Genomic DNA, 24,531 nt, shown 5'->3' on the forward strand with positions numbered 1-24,531 from the left:
GAGGAGGCACCATTTTCCCTCCACCTCCTCTACGTGTGATTTGCCTTACGACACCAGCCCTACCTGTCATTTTAGGTCCTGATTTTACACCAGTGTATTCCCCTCTGAAAAAACGTGGACCGGGTTTAATAGATTAAAGGTTAGTCATGCTGGTATGGCCAGGTGGTATTACGCTTTACTTCAGACTACCATTCATAATTTCACGGCCCGAGTGAACTGCATCGCAAACCTAAATCGCACATCGAGACAGCTCTCCCTTAAAAGTAAACTAATGACATTTAGTGGGGGTGTTATTATGCATTAAGCACGTGTTAAAGATTACAGTATATCCCCCCCTTCCTCCTCCTCCTCCTCCTCCCCAGTCAGCGCAGGTTTCTTTCGCTTGTGTTGCACAGCCGACTGCTTATGCTGCTGCCGTCGTTAGCCGAGTATTGAGCTACGAGCTGACCTACTTTCTCCGCTCCCAGCCACTCGGTCCTGTTTACAAGCCACTGCCAGCGGAGGATGTGGAGTACAGTGCCTGGAAAATACACGGACACAGCCTGCGACGAGCACAGAGCACGAATGAGGGACGTTTTCGGTCGTGTGTTGTCGTTAAATTAGGACTGTCACGGCCGGAGACAGCTCACCGGCGATTAATAACAGCGCGTTATTAACTCAGGCGTTGTTATGCAATTGAACGCTCTCGCCTGGTCAGTCGGGAGCTGCTGGTTACCTGCTGTGCTGTAGTTTTTTTTAATTTTTTTTTTATTATATATTATTTTTGAAGAAAATGACGAGCTTGGTTAAAGTTTGGTGTGGCGCTTTATTTCTGCTGGATAACCCTTTTCAAGGTACGTGAGATTTAACTTTCAGTTTCGCGTCACTCTTGACAGATGAGCGCAAGATGTTGTCATACTGCTGCCACCAGATCGCACTGCTTGTTTCATCAAAGTTCACCGCTGGCCTCTTTCAATTTTGAAGTGGACTTGATTAGACCTAGTTAATGATTTTCCACGAGATCAAACTGTGAAGGCTGACGATGAATTTGGTCAAATACCGAAGTCTGTATTAGGAAACGTTACATGTATCCTGCGCTCTTGAACGCTGCTTGCATGTTTTCAGCTCAGTCATCAAGTGCCCTGGTTACAAGGTTGAAATAACCTATTCCCCCCCCCCCCCGTTGTGCCACTGCTGATGACATTCATGGCAAAACACGAGAGGGATTGTCGTCATTGGGTCCTCTTAGACGCTACATAGAAAAATGGTAAATTTCAGAGGAAAAGAAATGCTTAAATAATTTCTCAGCAGGCTTAGGTCAGGCTGATGTTACCCAACCTGGCAGCTTTAAGTCTACTGGAGTTCCCATTTCTCCCACTAAGCCACAGTTTCCTTGTTCTCTCAAGGCATGATTGGGTTTCTCATGTGCAGCTGACTGGTTTATAATAGCCAGACATTTCCTCTGTTTGACCCTGGGCTTGAAGTGTGGCACAAGTACTTATTTACCCTGTACATACCGGTAAGGTAAAGGGTTAGTGAATGCACTCAGCAGCCTTCTCACTTTTTTATTTGTAGGTGTGCAACTTTATCTCTTAAGGGGAGCTTTGCCCACAGCAGAAATCACAACAGAAAACTGAGACTCTTAAATAGTACCAAGGCCTCAATGGATTATAAAAAGTATTTTGAATCTGAATTTTTGTTTGTGTGTATGCCATATGCTGTAGCTTATATGTAGACTAATACACTGATATAACCAAAGGACCAGTAATCACATAGATGTTAAATATTGAAGCAAATAACAAAATTCTAATATGAATATCATGAGGTAATGATGCAAATGGGTTCACGTGTAATTCTGTTAATTTTAGATTATGTGCGGTCTAAGCTGAAGCAACCAGACATGCTCACACAAACATTTCCAGTTTGACTGATACTAAGCTTGTTCAGGCCCAGTTCGTGTTTCCCTGACAGCTTGAGCTGTCGGCTCAAAACTAGATGCAGGTGGAGGTGGCAAATGTAAACCTTTATAGAAGCAGATAGCAGGCGTCAGTCTGCCAGACTCTGCAGCTGGATTAGCAGGTGCCTTAAAGTCGTCTTTCAGCACAAGCACAGAACAAAATAACGAGAGCTCTTTGGCTGCAATACAGTAGTAGTTTGTGGTTTGCTTTCAGCCGTTAGCAATCTGTCACCTGATTCATTCTCTTATCTGTAGTCTTGTCTGTTTTTGTGGTCTTGCTCTCAATTAATCATGAATTGCAAAAATACAGTCAACAACATTATTATGGTGATGATAAACATTTGTTTCATTGTGAGCTTTCAGCTCGGGGAATAGGTCTTTACTCATGTTTGGCACCTGATTTATTTTTATGTTTTCTACGTCTGTGTCATTCCTGCTCAATATTGCACTGCTAAATAACTTATGAACAATTAATGAGCCATTATTTACAACCTGCACTCATTAGAGTTTCTTTTTCAATGCAGTGGAGTTTTCTTACTGGGTTTGCTCATGAGTTACTGCAGTTTTGTGTGTTTTAGGCTTTCATAATCAGACCCACAGCTCATAGGTTTGAAATGTTTAGTATTCTCAGTGAGTTTTAAGCAATTTCACTGGTGTCATCCACCTATACTGGTTATTTTTGTGAGGAATAAAAAAATAAAAGGCGAGACGGTGATATGGTTTCATTATATATCAAATAATACTAGATGGTTTATTATAAGTTTGCTGGGAAATGATAACGAGAAACTGTTTATGAATACATTAAAATCAAAGTGCTTTTTCACATTCCTCCTTTTTGATTTACAACACTGCCTACAAAGGTCTAATACGCCAGCAGACATTAATGTAATAGCTGAATCAGTGAAAATATTGTGTTAGAATATCTGCCAATTGACATATTTCTACAGTCTAACTATGTCCATTTCTCAACTGAAACAAAAGTCCAAAGTATTTTTAAGATTCTTATTAAAATATTTATAAACTGGGTCTGTTGAGATGCTCAGTAATTGGACAAGTCTTGATTCTAATTTGTGAATTGTGGAATAAATTACAGGCATGAAAATTACACAGTTCTTGTCCAGTTTGATACAAATCACCACAGTATGTTTTCATATCTTTGGTCTTACACATTAAAGATGAAGAAAACCATGAATTAACATGTCAACACCATCTGCTAAAACAATTCCAAGTATTATGAAGTAAAAAAAAAAAAATCGGACGACATTGTTCATCACGTGACGTGCACATCTACATGTGCATACCATCAACATGGGAAAAGGGTTAAATAAATCTATACCAAATGACTTGTATCTGAAAATGTTTAAAGCTTCAACACATTATAGATAGGCGTTGACAGGCTTGTTGGCCACACCTCAATCATTGATGTCAAACTGGTATTTTGTCTTTGACAGCGACATGAAATTATCTAATGGCAACATCTCCAAGCCATTATTAAAGTTACCGATGGTATCAAGAACAACCTAGTTAATTTGAGAGGTACAACTAAGATAACATGACCGTGTAGTAGCATCTTAGATATTTTACATTCTGCTTTTACATGATAAACAACCACCTGATAGAGTGTGACGTCAGCACATAGTCTTTGTAACTCTAAAAAAACAGCACCAGTATCCAGCTGAAGGTAAAAAAGTACAGAGGAAGCGAGGGTTTTTCAGAAGTCATTTATTGTAGTAGAGGATTACTGCACATCTTCATCAGTAAGAATAAACATCTAAAGTGAAAAAGCACGGTTTTTTCTCTTCAAAGCCATTCATAGTTTTTTTTTAATGACCACACACTGATGTTTGAAATAAAAATAAGACTTATTTACTTTTAAAGTAACTTTAAAAATGTGCTGAATATTCAGGACTAAAACACCAGATGCAAAGTTTTAATATTAAGGGATTAATAATAACAAAAAAGTTTGTAAATATAGTGAATAGACTTTAAAATACATTCACCATTGGAGCATATTGCATTCCAGAACAAGCTGTCGGGTAGGGTGTGTGGTTCAGTGTGGCAGTTTCTCCTCCAATAAACTGTAAAATAAAACCTACACTCTCTCAAAGAAACCAGCAATTCATGCATTGAGTTTCCTTTTGGGGATTTTATGTGCAATAACAAAGTAATTTATTGTCTTTATTACAGTCTGAATCCTTTTTACAGCCGTCTTTACTATACATCCACGGTTGGCCACAAACTTGAACTTCAGCGAAGAGACTTGTATCGTGAGTTCAGGTTTCTAGTTAAAGGCTTTAAATACCCTAAGGCACGAGTGTAACTGGACTCTGATGTTTTTTAGCTGTTAACCTTGCAAGGTGTGGTTTAACCTCAATATGTTAAGAGAATTCAGGCCGATCTGAGGTGTCATTTCACGCAGCACATAAGTTATAGCTGCATAAAGTAATTTCCTAATGCACCTCAAATGGTGTATTTTATTTTGTTAATTTTCCAAAATGTCATTTAAGCGGTAGCTCAAATAATTAGTATTAATTCATTTGTGTTGTTTAGGGGACATTTTTTTTATTCTGTCAACGTGCATCTTAAACAGATGTTTTGCATTTTATTACTGTATTAACATCTCAGGGCCATATTTTTTTTGGCTTCAGTCTCACACTGAAAGTCTAAATGGTCTAGACAGTTGTTTGGCAGTAAATTCAAACACTGTGAATGCAGAAATTATGTTTCTAATTAAGCATTACTGTCTCCCTCAGTGGTAGCAAATGTTTTTCTTGCTGAACATGAACAGAATTTCAAGATCAATTTGGGAAATTTTTTAATTGTAATGACCCAATTAAATAATCACTTAAATTTTCTGTAGCAGTTTAGAATTTCCATCCTGGATTGGTCAACACTGATGAGGGTCCAACGGTCTGGTTTCTCTTGCCTGCTTTTACTGCTTCCTCATGTGTTTTTGTGGACAGGAGTGGAAAGGAGGAGAATCTGGTTTGTTTACATTAATTAAGATGTTGATGGAAATCTGTGTTCCATTGGTCTTTCCTTATTTGAGCTATTAATCTCAAAGGCAGTATGACAGCATGTGCATCATAGAGGCCACGGAAAGGTAAAACTTAATGTTGAGCTCTAATAAATTATTGTTGATATGACAACCAAAAATATATAAAAAGAGGAATATGTTTAGTCAACTAAATATAAATCTACTGACTTGAAATTGGAGACTTGTTTGAAAGTGTATCCATCCTGCTGCATTAGATTTATGAGTTACAATTTAACAAATTGCTAATTAGCTATATTAAAATTTAATTTATTGAATACATGGTTGAATAATGTTGTTTCCCCTTGTGGTGAATGTGTTTTGCAAAAATCAACACAGCTTCACAGTAAAAGCTTCCCAGGAACGTCTCCATGCTTTGTGCCTTTCATATCTTTACTTTATTAATATATCCCTGACCCATGTGATGCTCTCAGCAGTACAGACTTTGAAGTGCACAATACTGAAGCAGTATGAAACATAAATTATGGCTAAATGTTTGATTTTGTCTCCTGAACAGGATTTTAGACTCTTTTGGACTGGAAGGGTTTAATTGTGAAGCAGTTAGAGGAAGCTGAACGGAGCGTTTGTGATAAAACACAGACAAAGACAACCAATCAGAAAGCAGTGCTGCCACTGTTACAGGAATAAAAAGAAAAGGAGCAAAACAGTAAAAAGCAGGGCCTGAATCTGAAGTAATATTTGGACTTCTGCATAAATTTGTTTGAAATAAGCGCACAAGTGAAATGCTTTTTAGCCTAACAGTTACTTTTGTCCCATTAACAGATATATGTAAATTTTATAATTTGTCTCAATCAAAGTGTGAAATTCTAAAATCATTACTTTGATGATGCAAATGTTTGATATTAGACATGAGTTTATACTTTTATCTTGTGATGAAGTTGATACTTGTGTATAGAATGAGATTGATCCTTCCAAACAGTTAAAAATGATTTTGAATAAACCCAATTTTTTCCGGTGCTGATGATATAAACTGTCAAATGAGTTTCTAAAATCAGAGATAAGATATGCATGTAATCACATTTTTATATGACAGTGTTGGTGCTCTAGTGGTCAATGGTTCAAGTAATTTTGGCTGAAGTGGTGTCTTATAGACCAGCTACATACAAACGTATGTTTTTATATGCTGTGGGAGAAGAGAAAGAATTTTAAAACCCAAAATATAAAATGATTTCTGTAATGAAATACCTTCATTTTATTTAAAAAATGTGTTGCTTTTCTATTTGAAAAAAAGCTCAGTAATTTGATGGCAACTGCAGGATGCTGACTTTCATACGTATTAGTTTTTTGCTAAGACAAAGACTTCTAATCGTTCGATTCGTTAATTATTCAGGGCTGCATCACTTCTCTCTTGCATTTCCATTAAAGTGTTCTCCCCCTGCCAAAGAGTCTCCTTTAGTTTAAAAATGATGGAAGACGCAATAACTGGTAGTTTCGCCTGAAGCCGCTCAGTGTACACTTGGAATAAAACAAACACTGATGACTGCCTGAGTTAAGATGGCCCATTAACTCTAATTATACCTTGAATATAATTGATACATAATGTGAATTATTTCCAAACCACAAAGCCATCAAGGGTAAAGGAAAGCATGTGTGTTGCTCTCCTACTGGAAAGTGATGGTGGAATAAAATAATTGCTCTTTGCTATTATGATTATTTTAGACCGTTGAAATTGGCCTATTCAGACTTGTTATTGATATCTGTAATTGAATGCAGTCTTTTTTTGTTTAATTGTGTTTGGCCACTCTGTGAGCTCTTAGTTAGGTTTATAATAGAGGTGTCTGCTCCATGTTGTTTAAGTTGGTCATATACAAAGGATGTGAGGAAGGTGGCTGCTCTCTTCGCACTCTCTTATTTTATGCTGGGTTATCAAAAGTGCTGCCCGCTTCAGACATTTTTCTAGGTCAGGGGAGCTCCTCCCGTGCAAAAACACTTCTTTAGTGATGAAGCACTGTACCCAGGTGAAGATGGTCAATTCACTTTGCTTTGCATTATTAATGCTTTTCTAGCAAAACACATTAAGTCCTCATAGCTGATTGTATTTACAGATAAATGGAGGAGCTTGTGTATTTTCCTGAACACAAGTCATTGTGGAAATACCATGTTGACATGACTTAATGCAGTTTAATCAACAAAATGCTCTGTTTTTTGTGTTTCCACAGGCCTTGGCGTTTCTTTGGTGGAATTGAGGAGGTGGTGGGCGACTGGTTCGTGGTAGATTTTTCTAAAAGAGTGTTCAGACGAGGTCAGCGCGGATGGGACTTACAAGACTTCAGAAAGGGCCTGGTTGGGAGAGGGAGTGAGTATGGACAACCTTTCTGACTTCGGGGGCCCCTGTCCGTCCACACGCAGGGAATGGGAGTGAGTATCAAATCAGTTAATTTATGCTCTATATAAACTGCTTTGTATCCACACATTTTACAGTGGAGGTCTATTGTGCAAAATTATTTCTACAATATTGTATTTATTTATATAAAAGACATTGAATAAGTACATACAAAATATACAAGAAAACTTTTGCAGGCATGTACTATGAGTGCATGTAAATGTATTGGAGGCCCCCTATACTTTTCCTCAAAATACCTCAGCTTTTCACTTTCCTTTCTTCAATGGTTGGAGTATTTTTTTCTTTCATCAGTTATGAGAAAATATGTTCACAGTTACTATTTTTCTCAAAGCCTCTGAACATTGGTTCAGTGTGTTGCACAGAGAAGTTATTATTTCTGTGGTGAAAAGCAGATTTTAGAAAGATTGTCTTTAAAAAAAAAAAAAAAAAGCTTTTTTTTTGTAGTTTTTCTGTCAAACTATGGCAAGGTGATAAATGGATGAGAATCTGGATTGACTATGAACTCTGGAATGAGATGAATGGAGACAAGTGTATGTGTGACAATGATTCAGTTATAATTCTCCGGATATACTTTAATACCAAAGTATGAGAAGACATTTAGTACATTTTGGATTCAAACAACTTCTCATACACTGCGAGTTATATTCAGGCTGTACACTCAGTGAAGACCGTTTCACATCCATGAAAGGTAATGAAGCATTTAAATCATTGACTGTGTGGCTGTATTGATACTGATCCAACACATATAAAAAGTCACACTCACACAGAATCTGGAGTTTTGGAGAACAAGCGTGCATCTTATTTCTGGGTTAAACTTTCTCCAGTGGTTGCTTATTATTCTCTATGATGTACTGTGCAAGCAGTACATTCCCTCCCTGTTGTGTGCCCATTGTAAAGGGAATGCTTACGTTGTTACTAAATTAGCACATTATCATAACATGTTTCCCACAGGGTGAGAACTTACTTGTGGTGGTCAGTGGTGCAGCATGTGGCCGATGTGCATGTAGAGACTCATGCAGTTTTAAGGGGGAGAGTGAAACCCAAGTTGTTTTCTCTTACTACAATTTACAGATGTCCCCTTAACAGCTCACATACAGGCTGATGGTAGAAGTTTTGTGCACAGAGAAGCCTGTTGTGTTGTGACTTGGCGCTCTATAAATAAAATTGAATTGAATTGTAGTCCACACAAAATTTGTGTGTGGACAAAATAGTTTGAAAACAGCGACCCCAAACGCCTCAAGATAGCAGAACGAACAGGTACGAGAAGGGTACCGTGAGGGGAGATTGTCCACTAGTTCATCCATCACGGACGACGTGGTTCTCTCGAACAGATAAAAAAAAATGAAAAATGCTGAAATGGGTTGCAAAATATACGGCCGGCCATTAATATACCTGTGCATATACCTGCCAGTGCAACGGTGCATTAGTGTTCATGTTGCTTTCTTTAAAAGTGAAATTTGAAGATTTGTTTGGGGGAAGCTACTGTATATTTCAGCTTTTTTGTATGCATTATTGACAGTTAGCTCAATAAAGTACTGCTACAGTCTCACCCTCAGTGAGAGAAAGAGGTACATTTCAAGATAAATTACATTTTGGAAAACCAAACCCTGAACACGACCCTGACAACTTGCCACTTGCCATACTCAGGTTAAAGTCTTACTTGGGTGTGGTTGTTGACACATAACGCAATGCTTTATGACTGATTATCTCTGTTGCCATTGATGAACCAGTTATAGTATATATATCCACTCAACTTGTTGTGATCGTAAGTAGTAAATATCTACCAATAGTAAAGATAACAACAGCTGCCGGCTAAGCCGTCCCCCTGCTTACTGACGAGGGACAGAAACGGTGACTCTGCATGTTAAACTTTCCGCCATTAAACATCAAACCATGCGAGCCCGCTTTTCAGTGTGTGTGTGTGTGTGTGTGTGTGTGTGTGTGTGTGTGTGTGTGTGTGTGTGTGTGTGAGTGTGTGTGTGCACGCGCGTGCTCGCAGTGTAAACCAAAAATATGAATATGGAGTTGTTTACATGCCACAGTGACCTGTTAAATATTGGAGAAAATCAGCAGCTTCAACTGGGTCACCAGGTTATGCTAACAGAATCATGGCATTGAGAGTGGAAAGTGCAACGTTTTCCTTCGGCAATCTCTCTTTCTCTCTTTCCCCTCACATATCCTGGATCTCAGGATCCAAGTTAAAGCTCACATGCCTTTTTTTTTTTTTACAGGGTACACATTGACAAGTCACAGTAGGAAAAGCACAGGGTTAAATTATAGAATAAACATGGTCTAGATTTCAATTATTTGCTTTGGTTTCAGGCTTCTGGCATTGAGCATGCTGGCTCACTGTCACACTGTCAGGTCTTAATGGGACACCTAAACAGAGCAGAGCCATTGTTGACTTTATTAGCAACACCTACTATGAAATGTCAAAATTTCTACTATGTAAAATGTCTAATGTAAAGGCAGCAGCAGTGCTGGAATGGAAATGCTGTTGTCATTGTCAATGTTAGCCATGTTTGATTAAAAATGATCAAAGAAACTTCACATTTTAATTGGTCTCCCTCTGTTTTAAGCACCAACAGCTGCGTGGACGATTTAATGGATGAAGATGAGAAAGACAGGGCAAAAAGGTACCCAGTCCTGACTATATGTTTGTGTTTGTCGGTGTGGACTATATCAACAGTGCATTTTTACTCATTTAGCTGCAATTTACCTAAACTGATTAATTGTAATCAGGATGAAAAATATGCATTTCTCGTGGTTAATCAATAAAAATGAAACTTGAAGCTCCAATTTCAACTTAACCTTAGAATCATTCTCAAGTGATGATTACTTTTTTGTCACCTGTTATCGCTGTTCTCTTTTGTCTCTCTAATATTCTGTATTTTTGCACACTGCTAGATTTTCTCTTTTTAGTTTAACACTGTTTAGAGGAGAATTAATTCCTTACTACTTACAGTATCTGATCTCTGACTAGGGAAGAGTTATGGTCATGTATTTTAAAAAACCTGATTGCTAACTTAATGTTTTAGATGTCAGCCGTGAAAGAAGAAAACATAGATCGTGCAAATTAGTATGGAAAGATGGAAAAATACAGACGTCGGCTGTAGAAATCAATGTCAGCTGATGAACAGGATTTATTCATTTGTAGAAAATCCACCACTGTTTGTTAACATGAATTTGTATTTTCTATAAGATTAGTCTGCAATTAGAGTTAAATTTGGTTTAATTCTTTGTCTGTATGACATAGTTTCCCTACAGATTCGAACAAATTCAGACTAGTTTTCAGGACTGTGCTGCTGTGCTGCGATTGTTTATTCTGAGCTGTCCTTCTTCCATCTCCAGTGACAACAGGATAAATAAAAGTTAAACTAAAGTTGCTTCATTGGCGGAGTTTGCTCGAGCACGTCCACTGATTTGTAATTGTTTTCATCTGCTGACTGCTGCAGGGCATCCCGTAACAAATCTGAAAAGAAAAGAAGAGACCAATTCAATGTGCTCATCAAGGAGCTATGCACCATGCTGCAGGGTCAAGGCCATCCGCGCAAGATGGATAAATCCACCATATTGCAGAGGACTATTGACTTCTTGCAGAAACAGAAAGGTCTGTGTACTGCATGTGTTCTTAATCTCAACATTTAGTTGGAGTCATTCAGCCGACTTAATCCTCATCTTTTAATCAACCTGCCGTCTTTTTCAGACATTACTGCACAGAATGAAACGTGTGATGTGAGGCAGGACTGGAAGCCTTCGTTCCTCAGCAATGAGGAGTTCACTCAGCTAATGCTGGAGGTAAAGCTCGGGAGGATGTGTCTGTCGAGCAGGCGATTTATCTGACATTGACTAATATTGTAAATAAACAACAAAGAAACACACTCGCTTAAATGGCCACTGAGAGCTGCGCAAAATGATATATGATGAGGCATATACATTCATCTAAATTACATTTTCACTGTTGTTCAAGTTGACATATTTTTCCGATTTATTATGAAAACATGGCTGGAGAAGGAAGCACTCATAAGTTTGAGTTGGATAAGTTGCACAAACAGAATAAATTACAGCGCATCCACAACACGTAAATATAATCTTATAATACATTTTACCTCCACAGATATGGGGCAATGTGAAGTCTACTTTTCAGCACACTGTCACACCTTCTAACCTTACTGTCAAATTGTAAATGTTCTCCCTCTTCTTACAGGCCCTGGATGGTTTCCTGGTTGCATTAACTACAGATGGAAACATCATATACGTATCTGACAGTGTGTCTTCTCTTATTGGCCATTTACCGGTAAGTCAAGAGAGCTTAAATAACTTTATATTACTTTCACTCTCTCACTAACACTGCATTGTTTTGTTGTTGTCCTTTTTATGTTTTTTTTCTTTTGGTAGCTTCAGCTTCAGGCTCATTCTCATCCAAACAGCCAAACACATTTCTCTGTTTACATCGTATTGCCACTTAAGTCTAAATGTCTCCGTATTAGAAACACACCAGTTACAGTACATGTTAATTTGTGGCCAATATCTGACCTGGACTGATAAATTCACATCCAATCTATTAATTGAATTATTATGACAAATTCAAATCTTACAATCATGGCATTGATATTTCAGTTTATGGCTTTTAAAACAATTTATTATAATGAATTAAAATAAGTGACATCAATTTCTGTATGTTTTGGTTGATGACTGACTGCTGTGACCCTCTGGAGTCTCTCCAGTTGTAAACGACTGAAAAAGCACTTGTTTGATGCTCCTATTAGTATTTCTATTACAGATTGATGAAGAGACTTAATTTTAAAAGTGTTCAGCAGAACACAAGTTTGACATTACAACTAGCCATCGCTTCCAAGTAAGAAGTGCTATTAAATGAAAAAAAGTGGCCAAGACCACTCATTAAAATGAACAGTTCAGTAACTGAGATATTCCCCAGTGTATAATGATGATGTTGCACATGACGCTCTCATCAAAAGGCTGACCATCATTCGTCTTTCCTTTTGCACCAGTCAGATATGGTGGACCAAAATATCTTGAATTTCCTCCCGGAGCGGGAACATGGGGAGGTGTATAAGCTGCTATCATCCCACATGCTGATGACTGACCCCGTTGCTGCTGACTTCCTTGACAGTGAGTATCCTGCTGAGCCTGCACACTGCACACATTGTGTCTGGGTCAGCGTGTTGAAGCACAATGGAAGTGGAACAACTCACCTGATTCTTGATATCAGTCTTGTCGAGTTTTGCACGCGGTTGTTTCAGGACATCTCAGAAGATTGTTCCGACTAAACTCATTATATATAGAACAGGACACTGAATCGGGGTCTGTAGTTTATTGGATTGCTGATTAAGGGGTTTCTATGTTAGACTTTTAGCTAATAATAGGTGCTAGCTTTGTATCATAGTTAAGACTTTAAATCACTGTTATGTTAGCACGGTAATCCAAAGCAATGTAGTATGGTAGGTTTAAGACACTGACCTTAATCCTGTGTTACTATTGGGCTTTTCTGGGGAAGAGAGATTGAGTTACTAGTGTCTCTGTCTATTTTCAGAAGCCTAAATAGCAAACTGTCACGAAGTCATGTCTGGAGTGATCATTATCTCTTGGGCAAAGGATTCCTTGCTCTTTAACAACATCACTGCCTTATTTTGAAAAATATGCAGAATCTAGTTGGATAAAACAGGATTTTTATTCTTTATTTTCCTCCACAGGCTAAACAAAAGATAACTTTAAGCGTTGCCCAAACTACTTGGCCTGTCCTCCCAAAAACATTTTATTTTGATCTTTTCTGGTAAATAAATAATCAGAATCAGACAATTCAAATATTTCATTGAGTACATATTGGAAATCATATGAAGTGTAAAGTGCGCCTGATGTGCTGTCAAACCTAAAATCCGCTCTTTTGACTCTTCCAGTGGATTTAAGAAATACACGAATGACTATTAAAATATTACATGAGCAGTATGTCTTAATACTTTTGTTGGTGTGAATCTTTTCTTCCTTCTCAGACTGTTTTAATGCTTCATAGTGAACAATATCTACAGTAACAGTGTGAAGTATAAAGAATACGAGATCCCTCATGGATTATACTGTGTGACATTAAAAAGAGAAAGTTCATATCTGTAAATGCTGTATTGTCAGAGTCATAAAAAAACTAAAGTGGGACCTCATTATCAAGTGTGAGACTGTGTTACAAAAATGCATGTATACCGTGTTGTGTAGGTTGTTAACCATGAGAATCTTCTGTTTTTAGGTGAGGCACATATTGAATTTTGCTGTCATCTAGCCAGAGGTAACATGGACCCAAAGGAGCCACCTGTGTATGAGTATGTCAAGTTTGTTGGAGATTTCAAGTTTCATAACAATGGTAAGAATTTTTTCTGTTTTTCTTGTTTAATGATGGTTTTATTTCATGTAAATTAAGTTCTCTGAATCCTCTAAATTTAGCATTAATTTATGAAACTTCATGGAATTAAATGTCCATCATCCCTCTCAACACAGTGCCTACATCTTCTTGTAACGGGCTTGAACTGACGTTACCAAGAAGTCTGCAGTCAACGCTGGAGGAGCAGGTCTGCCTCATTGCTACTGTACGATTAGTCACTCCACAGTTTCTAAAGGTAAGAGCAGCTTGGATCTGAACAACATCTGTGTCGTAGTTTCTCAGTTTGTGTTTTATGTCTGGTGCCATTACCGCCAAAGGAATAAAACATGTGGCACTGAAAGCAGGCACAATGGCACTCCATTGTGTCACACACTGTCTGGAAGTTTGTTGTAGCACACAGGCCCAGTGTTTGACATGATGTACCTTCCAGCTGATGACTTCATGAGGATACATATGAACCCAAAACTGCTCTATGAGTTTAAACCTGGACATTTTTCAGTTGCTAGGAGTAAATTAAAGTCACTTTTGTACTCCTGTAACCTTTCTGAGATCAACTCAGATCACAATTGATGTTATACTTACTGCTTCCATTTCCAAAGAGGAAAGTGATAAACTGGCACATATTCAGTAAATGCTGAGGCAGGATTAACTTCTGTAGCATTTCCAGCATTTCCAAGAGTACAAATAATACTGTGTACACCGTGGACAAGTGCCATTAAATTCTCTCTCACTCAGAAGAACCAGATCCATCGGACAGACGTACTCCAAAATGAAAAAGACACTGATTACACTGATTCACCAGATGGAAAGACTGTAACAATAACTTCTGGAGCAAATGACATGTGATATTTTTTCCCCTTCGGAATCTCAGACTCGAGACGAATCCTTTAGAGATCCTAGTTTAGTTATCATTTCACTGAGTTATCTCAGCTGTTGCATGCTTTTGTTATAGTACACTTATATGTTTAAGGTTGCAGCTCTCAGGAAGTATTCAGAAAATACAAACTGTTCAGCTGTGACACATAATTAGGATCACAAGATGATAAAACTGTCAGAAACTATTGCTAAGTGCTTGATGCTAGAGCCGCACACTGTACATTTTGTGATGTCTTTCATGATGTAAGCAATTTAACAACCTGGAAATTAGGAGTTTAACTGTGTATGAATACAACTGATTATCTGAGAACATTAGCTGAGGCAAAATAATATATAGCCAAACTTTGCTTGCTGTGAAATCTTCATGGAGACTTTCTCACGGTGTGACTTTGTTTTGGTTTAGGATTTGTGTAATGTGGAAGATCCTTGTGATGAGTTCACTTCCAGACACAGCCTTGAATGGAAGTTCTTGTTTTTGGATCACAGGTAAAATATTTTTATGATCATGAGAATCATCAGTGTTGATTTTTTTTTTTAATCAGAAAATGAAAGTATTTCTTACATGTTGATCATCTTTTATGTTTCAGGGCTTCGCCAATCATAGGCTATTTACCCTTTGAGGTTCTTGGAACTTCTGGCTATGATTACTATCATGTGGATGACTTGGAGCTCATAGCCCAGTGTCACAAGCAATGTAAGTAACTCATCATCACCATCACCAGGTCCAAGAATCCAACTCTGATTAATGTGTAAACTTTGCCACGGCACAAAACATTTCAGTGATACCTGAACGCAGCACTGATGTACTCATTTTTTCCCTCTCCTTAGTAATGCAGTTTGGAAAGGGTAAATCCTGCTATTATCGCTTCCTGACCAAAGGTCAGCAGTGGATTTGGTTGCAGACTCACTACTACATTACTTACCACCAGTGGAACTCCAAACCTGAGTTCATTGTTTGCACTCACACTGTTGTCAGGTAAGGTTTTCTATTGTCTGTCCATGCAATGATGTGGAGACTTTGCCACTGTGCTGACATATACCTCTTGCCACATACCTCACATACCTCTTTGTGCCTGTTGTTATTCAGTTATGCTGAAGTGCGTGCTGAAAGGAGGAGAGAGTTTGGCCTTGAAGAGCTGTCTCCACCTGAGATAGCACCCTCCTCTGTGAAGGTAAGAGTTGAGAGCCCTATTACGGCAATTATGTGAAGTCTACAACGTCAGTCTTCAGGTCAGCTTCAGATCTGACCTACTGTGGTGAACATTACTCCATGTTCCAGGCTCAGGAGTTGTACTTGGACATCTGCTCCACGCTGGACGCGCCGCGGGACAGAAACAGCGGTGCACGTTCGGTGTCCTCCCATAGCTCCCGGAAGTCCTCCCACACAGCGCTGTCGGACTCTGCATGTGAGTCATCGTCTGCTCCCCTAAAGTGCTAACTCACTCAACAGCAGGTCATTATGTACAGAAATCCTGCTCCTGTATGACTGGAGCACCTGTTATTTAAATTTAGCTTCAAAAAGTTGCTGATATGGCAACAAACAATGCAACTCCGATGATAATGCTCATTTACTGTATTTAACAAATTTCTTAATAAAAATGGAAGTAGTCGATCATCCTCAATTTTTTTCAGTTTTTGTGAAAATCCTACAATTGTTGTTTTTATGTAATCTGAGCAGACTTTTTGATCTGTGGTGAAAACTCCAGCAACTAAGCAGACCAGGTGTTATGACGACGCCCACCTTAAAATATGTGGGTGACGACGTATCTCTGACGAAAGCTCTCCAAGGCTTACTTTAGCACACCCTGTTTGTTTGAGCCCCCATTCTCTCTGCCTTGCTGCTGTTCCACCCACCATCTATCTAATAGTGATCAGACTCTGTCTGCATATATATGAATATGAAGAACACACAGCAGCAGCAGTGGCAGGTTCATTACAGTTCCTGTTTATAAAAAGTAAACAGCCCACACTCATTATTTTTAAGGCATTCATAAAACTGCTTCTGTCAATTGCGTTGTCATTTTATGTTGGTTGCAGTAAAAAACATCCAGTGAATGCATAACAGTTTGTGGGTTTAAGTCAGTGGCAGAATGAGGTGGCAATCAAGTGCTTGTGAATCAGCCTTATTGTTATACAACCAAAAAAAAAGAAAGAAATGCATTTCATAAGTTGTTTCGCCTTTCTCTTCGAAAGGCTATAGTTACTCTATTTCGGAAAATAAATATCACAAGTATCTCCCTTTTAAAGAGGGAGAACTGCACCTATTTTTATTTAAGTTAGTCACATTTAAAGGGAACAGAGCTAAGTCTGTTTGCAGGTCCTGGGGAGTGATGCAGCTATATGAAAAAGAGTTGTATAAAGGGGCTTTGTGGCTCCAGTAGGAACTGTGATGAAGTGATATCACCTGAGTCAGCAGAAGCTGGTTCTGAGTTTAAAAAAATAAAAAAATAAGTAGACCACTGCTCCATTCCAGCTACTGAGCTCAGCTTTGAGGTAAAATTAGCATGTCATACATGAATCTCTGACCAAATTGTCCGAGGTACATTGTGGGTAATATAGGCAGCAAGCTTTGACAAGGAAAAATAACTTATAAAGAAGATATGTCTTGCTGTGCTTTATTAATATTGATACTGGGTTTTTTTTTTAGGTGAAAAGAATGTCTTAATGCCTGCCGCAAACGGAGATCAAAAGGAGCCTTTTTCTCAAATGTACTGGCAATCTTTCTTCCTTGAGCTTTAAAAGATATCGCAATAATGGCCTCTGCAAATGTTCGGCATCCATCTATTTGTAAAACCCTCAGAACTTCATTAAAACATTTACTCATCAAGCCTTGATTGACTCATTAGGACTTTGAAGGCAGGTCAGGAGTGATCTTTATTCATTTCTAACAAATGACTGAAGGTCTGGAAATGCAGCTGATGCTTCCAAAGCTTTTGCTGACACAGAAATGAGCAGAGCATCGAGACCTTGATGTACTAACCCTTCCCGCAGTTCTCAGTCGACAGAGAAAAACAGTAACTGAACAGATCCTCAGTGTACCTTGTGTTTAGATGTGATCTGTCTCTTCTGCAGCAGCTAACTCCTACACAGAGGCCTGCACACCATCGTGGCAGTCTGCTTCCATCGGGCCCGAGAAGACGTCTGCCAGACTCCAACCTAGTGGTTCAAAGGTCAGTTTACACAGCGCTTACGTCAGCCTCTGTGTCTTTGGAAATAAAATGGCCAGTAGGAAACAAAGATGACACAATATCATGTTGAACCTTGGGCTGTTTTGTAAAACTTATTCCCTTTTTCCCCTGTAGAATTTGGCTCAAAGACAAAATTCCTTTGACCTTGTTCCCCAAATGAGCCTCCCCCTTTCTCCTACCAGCAGCAAGCACTCCGCAATGGTTAGTGTTTAGACTTCCTCTCGTGCCTGTTACCTTCCTCTCCCTTGTTTGTGTACAATATGTTACTGTTATGACTGTTGCTACTGTATGTGTTTATTTGATCTGCTTTTTGTGTACAGTGCCTCTCAGCCCACTTATAAGATTGTGTTAAAAAAAAACAGTGGGAAAGATTTTATCTAAAAAAAAAATTTGGTTGGCGCTTTCCACATATTACGTGTATGTTTCAGAGGAAATCAGTCATCTCTATAATGTATTAATTTGCTAAAATCTATTTTGTAGGAAAAGTTGCAAGATTGATGTGCTGTCACCACCATGACTCACGCTAACTTATTTTAATCACATTTGGGAGTTCTTCTGGGGAAAAAAAAAACATAAGTGAAATACTGAAGAGGTTTTTCTTACGCCTGTTCCCCACTGCTCTCTTTCCAGCAACAGCAGACACAGCAGCAGCAGCAGCAGCCGTCGTCGTCGTCCATGTATCAGCTGCCGCAGCCTCAGCTCGGTGTGATGAACCAGCTGAAGGAGCAGCTGGAGGAGAGGACGCGCATTCTGCAAGCTGACATTAAGACGCAGCAGCAGGAGCTGCACGACATTAAGGAGAAGCTTCATCTGGCTAACCTACAGGTAGCAGTCCCACTTTTCTTCAATTGAATGTGGATTAAGTAGTGTTATCTACAACGCTTGGATCTTTTTATTGGAAGATAGAAGACATAGAGTGTACTGGGAAAACACTGAATTTCATTTAGATATTTAGAATATACTTGACATCTACATAAAGGCTGTTAAAAGAAGTCAACATCAGGTTTTAAATTTATATTACTTAATCCATGGCAGTAACGGAATAGCCCCACCTAGTGGTCAGCTCTGCCCCTAGATGACCCACATAACATGCAAAAAGACTGTGGGTGTTCAGGAGTAAATCTGAGGCAATGCAGACCTTGAAACAGAAAAACTCAAATATTTTTATATGATGAGCAACCCAGCATTTAAATAATGTTTTTTTTGCTAAATTTTATCTTTTATTTATAAAATAACACAGCAATATTCAAGAACAATCACTCTGGAAGCAAACGTTGTTTGTGAAAGGAATATGTTTCTTTAGTGAGTTCATTTGTATGTTTGTATGTTAGATGTTGTTACAGCAGCCTGTCCACAATGACTTTGGCCAGGCGCAGCAGCAGCCGCCTCAGCAGCAGGGCCCAGGCAGGCCGGCCCAGCAGAGCCAGGCAGGGGTCATCAGGCAGCTCTCAGCCCACCCTAAACCACCGTCGTGCGGGGCTCACAGTTCATCCCCTCACTCACTCCTGAGAGAGAACGGCTCACCGTCAACGCAGGTACGGAGCAAGAGCGCAAAACCCAAATCTGAAACAACAAAGTCAAACACAGCTGTTTGGAAAACCGTGCGCTAATTTCAAGAGGGTGAAATTACTTTCAGTCATTAGCAACTGGCAATACAAGAGAAGGTTTGGATTCAGCCATAAATGTCAGTACATTACTGAAACATAGATTGGTTTTCAGTTTCTTAACCACAAGACACAGAAACCTGAAACCCTCATTGTCAAGATTATTGACGTTTTAGGAGATGAAAAGGATTTAATAACCACAGGGTTTTATTCTGCTTCCTCCTCATTATACTCTATTTTCACGGGCAAATTGGTTTTGATGTTAAGTAGACCGTTGGATCATGTTGTTTTATAAGTTATTAAAAGGTGAACAGTGTCTCTGATCAGCCTGTGTTCCTTGTGTTGCATCATAGGTCCAGCAGAGGATCGCACAGAGCGCGCAGTCACAGTCGGTGAGTTTGCCCGTCCAGACGAACACGAGTCTGACGATGCCCTTCTACAGCAACCCCATGATGTTCTCCCAGACCAACACGAGGCCTCAGCAGGAAGTAAACCAAAGACACACAGACAACCAGTTCAGCCCAGACGGACTACGGTGAGAGCCCCGAAAAAAGATGCACGGTAGTCAGAACCACAATCGACAATGGCAGCATGGCAGACCACATATACAGACAGGGTTAAGAATAGCAGAGCAGTGTATTAGCAGGAAAAACTGGTTCAACTGGTCGAAATAAATTTTGCATGTATTAAACAGTTGGACAAAAAATATATTAAGGTACACTCATCATGCTCCTTTACATAATTTATTCATTCGTTCAACCTTTCAAGAGGTCCTTGAGCGTCACCCTTGTTTACAATAATAATAATGTGTTTTTTTATACAGTGCTTTTCAAAAACAGGTTACAAATTGCTTTACATACATTTAAAACACAATAGGCAAAACAAATTAAATATTAGAATAAAATACAACAGGAAAATAAAACTAACAATAAATCAATAAAAGGTAAATCAATAAAAAAAAAACAAGTTGATTCAATTACAAAACAAAGAAAATGGGAAACACAACAATAAGCATACTTACAGAGATGAGGCTTTACCACAGTTTAGCTTATAAAAAGCCATTTAACGTTCAGATTAAGGACGATAACCCAAAGTTTACCACAAAATAAACAAAATAATAAAATGAAATACAGTTGTATAAAAAGCCTTAAAATATTGCAGTTAAGCATTTATGTAAAAGTAGAGGTTCGGAAGTTTAATATCAAATTTCTAAAATGTTTTAATGGGATACGTGTATTGATTGTAAGGAGTTGCTGTTTGATGAAGCTTCGAGGTTTTTTCCACTGCACAGACTGAACTCTCCCACTGACACGTGTCATTTGTAGCAGAATGCTCCTCAACCAACCAATGCAGACGCTGGTTCCCACCAGCAGCGTCACCTCGCAGCCTTCCCAGTGCAACATGGGCCTCTCGCAAACCATGTGAGTAATCACCCACACACACACGCACACACACACACACACACACACACACACACACACACACACACACACACACACACACACCTGTCTGTTTGCGTGGCGTGATGCCTGAGCTCGTCTCCGTGCCCTCCATACAGATACACGTTGGAGCAGCAGATCATCGCCCCCTCGTTCTCAATGCAGCAGGTCAACTGCAACGCCGTCCTCGTGCCCTCGCCGGTATTCACATCCCCGATAATGATCCCACACAACAGCTTCATCACGCCGCCGTCCCAGTCGACCTACCAACCTCAGCCTCAGGCCTCGCATCCCTCACTGCAGCTCCAGCAGCCGCAGCAGTTCTTTCAGGTACGACGGCCATGTCGTGATGCAGCAGTATCATTCAGCACGTATAAAACAGTGTTTCTAGAAACATATTTTTTGACTTAAATGTCAGTAATCTGTGATGGATTGTTACATTATGCTGCACAGTGTAGTTATCCATAGTTTTCTATTTATTAATTTATGACCATTGTAGGTATTACACTACATCTGAATACTTTATACCACAACAACAACCTACTGTGCAATTCCCAAAGGTTTTAAAGCCTTAAAATGAGAACCTAAATTCATGTTTTATTTTAAAACTACAGTTTATATTGACGCTTTTATGTGTTTACAAGCATCTTTACTTCCTGCAGTTTGTCTTAATATTCGGAGATGGCCCTCGTGTACTGTTTACACTATTTTATATGCATCTCAGTTCAGGAGTAGGTTACATTTCACAATTAAATTCTAATGAAATGAGCTCTGTATATTCATATTCTCTTATGTGTCCACAGATGACTCAAGGACTTGTACACGGTGGATCTACTCCAGCTTTCTTACACACCACTAATGTCCCACAGCAGAACACTGTGGGATACATTCAGCAGCAGCCACAATCACAGCAGCAGCAGCAGCAGCAGCAACAACGGCAGTACCAACATTCCCAAAACCAGACTGGCAGCGTTTCAGACTTCCGAAATTTGTTGACCCGGTAGCGCTGTGGACTTTGTCGGAGAGTGCTGAGATCTGCGTCTGTGACGTAGTCGTGTAGGAGGCAGCAGCGATGCGGCATTTGAAAAGTCCAAAAACTTGACGACAAGTTCCGCAGCGGGAATGCTTGGAAGTGGGGGGGAAAAAAAATGCTTATAGTGAATTTACTTTTGACGTGAAGCTGCCGGGTCAGAAGGAGCCGGCCCGGACGTCACCGGAGTGAAACCACGAGCGGAGACGGCACTGACCTGATGTCAGGTGCAGGATCAGAAGAGCTGCTGGGCCGTCATCCCACTGTGGCCATCAGTGAGACTGCTGGAACGAGTGGATTATCAAAGCTCTTAAGGAGACAATTTTACATGTTTACATGTGGAAGTTTTCGTTTGACAGTTTCCTTCTAAGTGTCTGTTTGCACTTTGGAACCACCTCCTACCTAAAAGTAGAATATTTATTTTTGCCCATGAGTCAATGTTCTATTTTGTCCCCTAATAACAGCTCATTAGTGAGATTGCTTTTCAAATCTACAACTTAACACCCCTCCCCAGTGATAAAACATCATGACCCCTGGTAAGATTTGTATCTCCGATGAAAATGGTTCATCTCTTAAAAGGGATTTGAGGACATGAGAACTTGATATTTCAGCTGGCAGAGATCAGATGGCTCCTATTTTGTCCAGAAAACAACATGTATTTGCAAGTGTGTTGGTTGTCGAGTCACTAGAGAGGCGTTTCGTTGTGAAACATGCAGTGAGATGACCATCATATCAAAAATCAGGTGTGGTAAGAATTTAAAGCTGGGGGAGGGGATTTTCTCCAAATATTAGAAAAGGTCTATCTAGATTTTTAAAGCCTCAATCTGGGACTGAAGAAGGGTTGCTGCTACTGTCCCACCACTTCTCACAGAGGACAACAACGAAACTCTGAAGTTGTAATTTCAGGTGCTTCTGATGCTGCATCGTGCTGCACGATGAGTTCTCGAGAGATAAACAGCTACCAGAGAGGCGGGGGGAGTAAAAAAATTGTGCCTTTAACCATGGCGCGTCCATGGTGCGGTTTGATGGTTTCGTCTGATTATGGCTTTAAAAATCCAGCTCAGGTCCATTTGGGATACAAAGTTCTATTTTCATAAGGTCCTAAGTTTTTCCGCATCAAGACTTAAACAAAAAGACATCTAGATTTGTATTGGATATATTACAAATGGATGGTTTTTGCAACCTTTACATGTCCAGTAAGTCCCGACTTTTTAAACACTTTCTCTAATGATAGTAATCCATCATTGATCTATTTACTTAAACCCTAATTAAATAATTTGATGTTTATTTATTACATATATATATATTCAAAACAATATGGGATTAAGGAACAAGTTTTATACACTAAAGTTATAATTGATTTTGTGTGTGTGTTCATTTAGACATTGGAAGGTCAACACTGGTCCTTATGTCTTTCCCCATCATGTTTTAATACAAACTGTTCTCAATATGACACCACTGATCTTGGATGTGGCTAATTGTAGTTTAACACAATGGTAAAAATAAAAGGCCATGATGATTTTAATATCTTGGAAATGTGACAATATATTTGGGAGCCTGTAACCTGAACAAAATAACAGTTTCTATTCTAGTCTGCTCAGTGTTTTTTTAGGGCCCGAGCACCAAAGGTGCAAAAGCCCTATTGTTATTCAAGGAATTATTTATTGTGATTATTTGAACATTTTAGCAGATAAAGATAGACTCCAACCATGACCAAGTGAGCTCTATTATGGATATCATCAAAAACAAAAATCATGCAAGCAGATATTTAATTTACCTTGGAAACATGGTTGTCTCCACTGCATTAAGTATTATACAGCTGCAGTGATGAGGACAACATTATATTTGATTGTTCCTTCCTATTGAAGTCAGTCCTGCCACTATGTCAAGGTCACGCTGTGCTAATTTTAACTTTTCATATGCCAATCTTTGATGTTCACTATATTTTTTTGGGAGACACTATCGTATGTTTGTTTGGTGAAGGAAATCTTGCTGCGATGTGTGCAACTACTAATCAGCTCCAGCAGCTGCACTCCTCTCAAACAGTCAGACACAAACATATTCATTGTGATGCAGCGTGGTGTGTTCTTTGCAGACAGCGTTGTCAGATTGCAGCACTGTGTTAATCGTGCAATGACAGTTGTAACAGAAAGAGGATTGGAGTGTGTTTGTGAAGCCAGATTAGCAGATGAACAATGTGCAGGAAGAAAACAAACTAAAGAAACATGTGTGCATCTCTCTTTTGTTAATGACAATCAGACAGATGGTGAACAACAGCAATAGAAACGGCATCATGACTCTGTGTTTCCTAAAATTCTCAATCTGGACACATTATTAAAATAGTTGTCACAGTCCCATTCAAGACTGGTGCTGTTCATACTGGACGACACGACGCAACCGTCAGAACACATGGAGCATGTACGTTCAGTGCCGTTTTACACTTTTCTATGTGCAATGTCAATTTGAAGAGAAGAATGTTAATTTATACTGTTTTAAATGTCTCAGAACAGATGTGTATAGAGGTGTATAATAAGCCGTTGTACCATGTAAATTATATGGAAGTATTTTTTTAATGAAAATGTCCTGACATTCCTTCAGCTGTTGATAGCAGCAGTACTTTTTTTTTTTTTTTTTAAAGGTACAAGATTTGTCCACTGAAGATTTATGATTA

The 24,531-nt window shown here is 39.0% G+C and overlaps 1 protein-coding gene across 3 annotated transcripts; it reads left to right on the plus strand.

The window, feature by feature from the left end:
• The first annotated feature begins 428 nt into the window (after window positions 1-428).
• npas2 (neuronal PAS domain protein 2) lies at window positions 429-23,385 on the plus strand. Of its 3 annotated transcripts, none has more exons than XM_069146758.1 (22): window positions 429-833; window positions 7,151-7,349; window positions 9,915-9,971; window positions 10,791-10,945; window positions 11,042-11,133; window positions 11,543-11,632; window positions 12,348-12,468; window positions 13,592-13,705; window positions 13,840-13,958; window positions 15,003-15,085; window positions 15,187-15,293; window positions 15,428-15,575; window positions 15,687-15,771; window positions 15,879-16,005; window positions 17,672-17,769; window positions 17,902-17,988; window positions 18,418-18,612; window positions 19,119-19,322; window positions 19,745-19,926; window positions 20,717-20,812; window positions 20,950-21,160; window positions 21,634-23,385. In XM_069146758.1, exons 2-22 carry the CDS (start codon window positions 7,294-7,296, stop codon window positions 21,832-21,834), a joined length of 2,628 nt encoding a protein of 875 aa, XP_069002859.1. In that variant the 5' UTR covers window positions 429-833; window positions 7,151-7,293; the 3' UTR covers window positions 21,835-23,385. The 3 variants fall into 3 exon arrangements, with proteins under 3 accessions (XP_069002859.1, XP_069002861.1, XP_069002862.1); XM_069146760.1 differs by having other exon boundaries at window positions 20,720-20,812; XM_069146761.1 differs by having other exon boundaries at window positions 17,675-17,769.
• The last annotated feature ends 1,146 nt before the right edge of the window (window positions 23,386-24,531 follow it).

This window comes from Embiotoca jacksoni, unplaced genomic scaffold, assembly GCF_022577435.1.
Source record: "Embiotoca jacksoni isolate LCO1_2020_lvr unplaced genomic scaffold, fEmbJac1.0.p SCAF_13, whole genome shotgun sequence".
In the NCBI taxonomy this organism is placed as follows: domain Eukaryota; kingdom Metazoa; phylum Chordata; class Actinopteri; family Embiotocidae; genus Embiotoca; species Embiotoca jacksoni.

What these genes read in the sequence shown, in the direction of transcription:
- npas2 (XM_069146758.1), top strand. Translation starts at nt 7,294, where the DNA reads ATGGACAACCTTTCTGACTTCGGGGGCCCCTGTCCGTCCACACGCAGG. An exon ending in CTCTTATTGGCCATTTACCG is followed by an intron (nt 11,633 to 12,347) that starts GTAAGTCAAGAG and finishes CTTTTGCACCAG; the next exon opens with TCAGATATGGTGGACCAAAA. An exon ending in TTCAGCCCAGACGGACTACG is followed by an intron (nt 19,927 to 20,716) that starts GTGAGAGCCCCG and finishes TGTCATTTGTAG; the next exon opens with CAGAATGCTCCTCAACCAAC.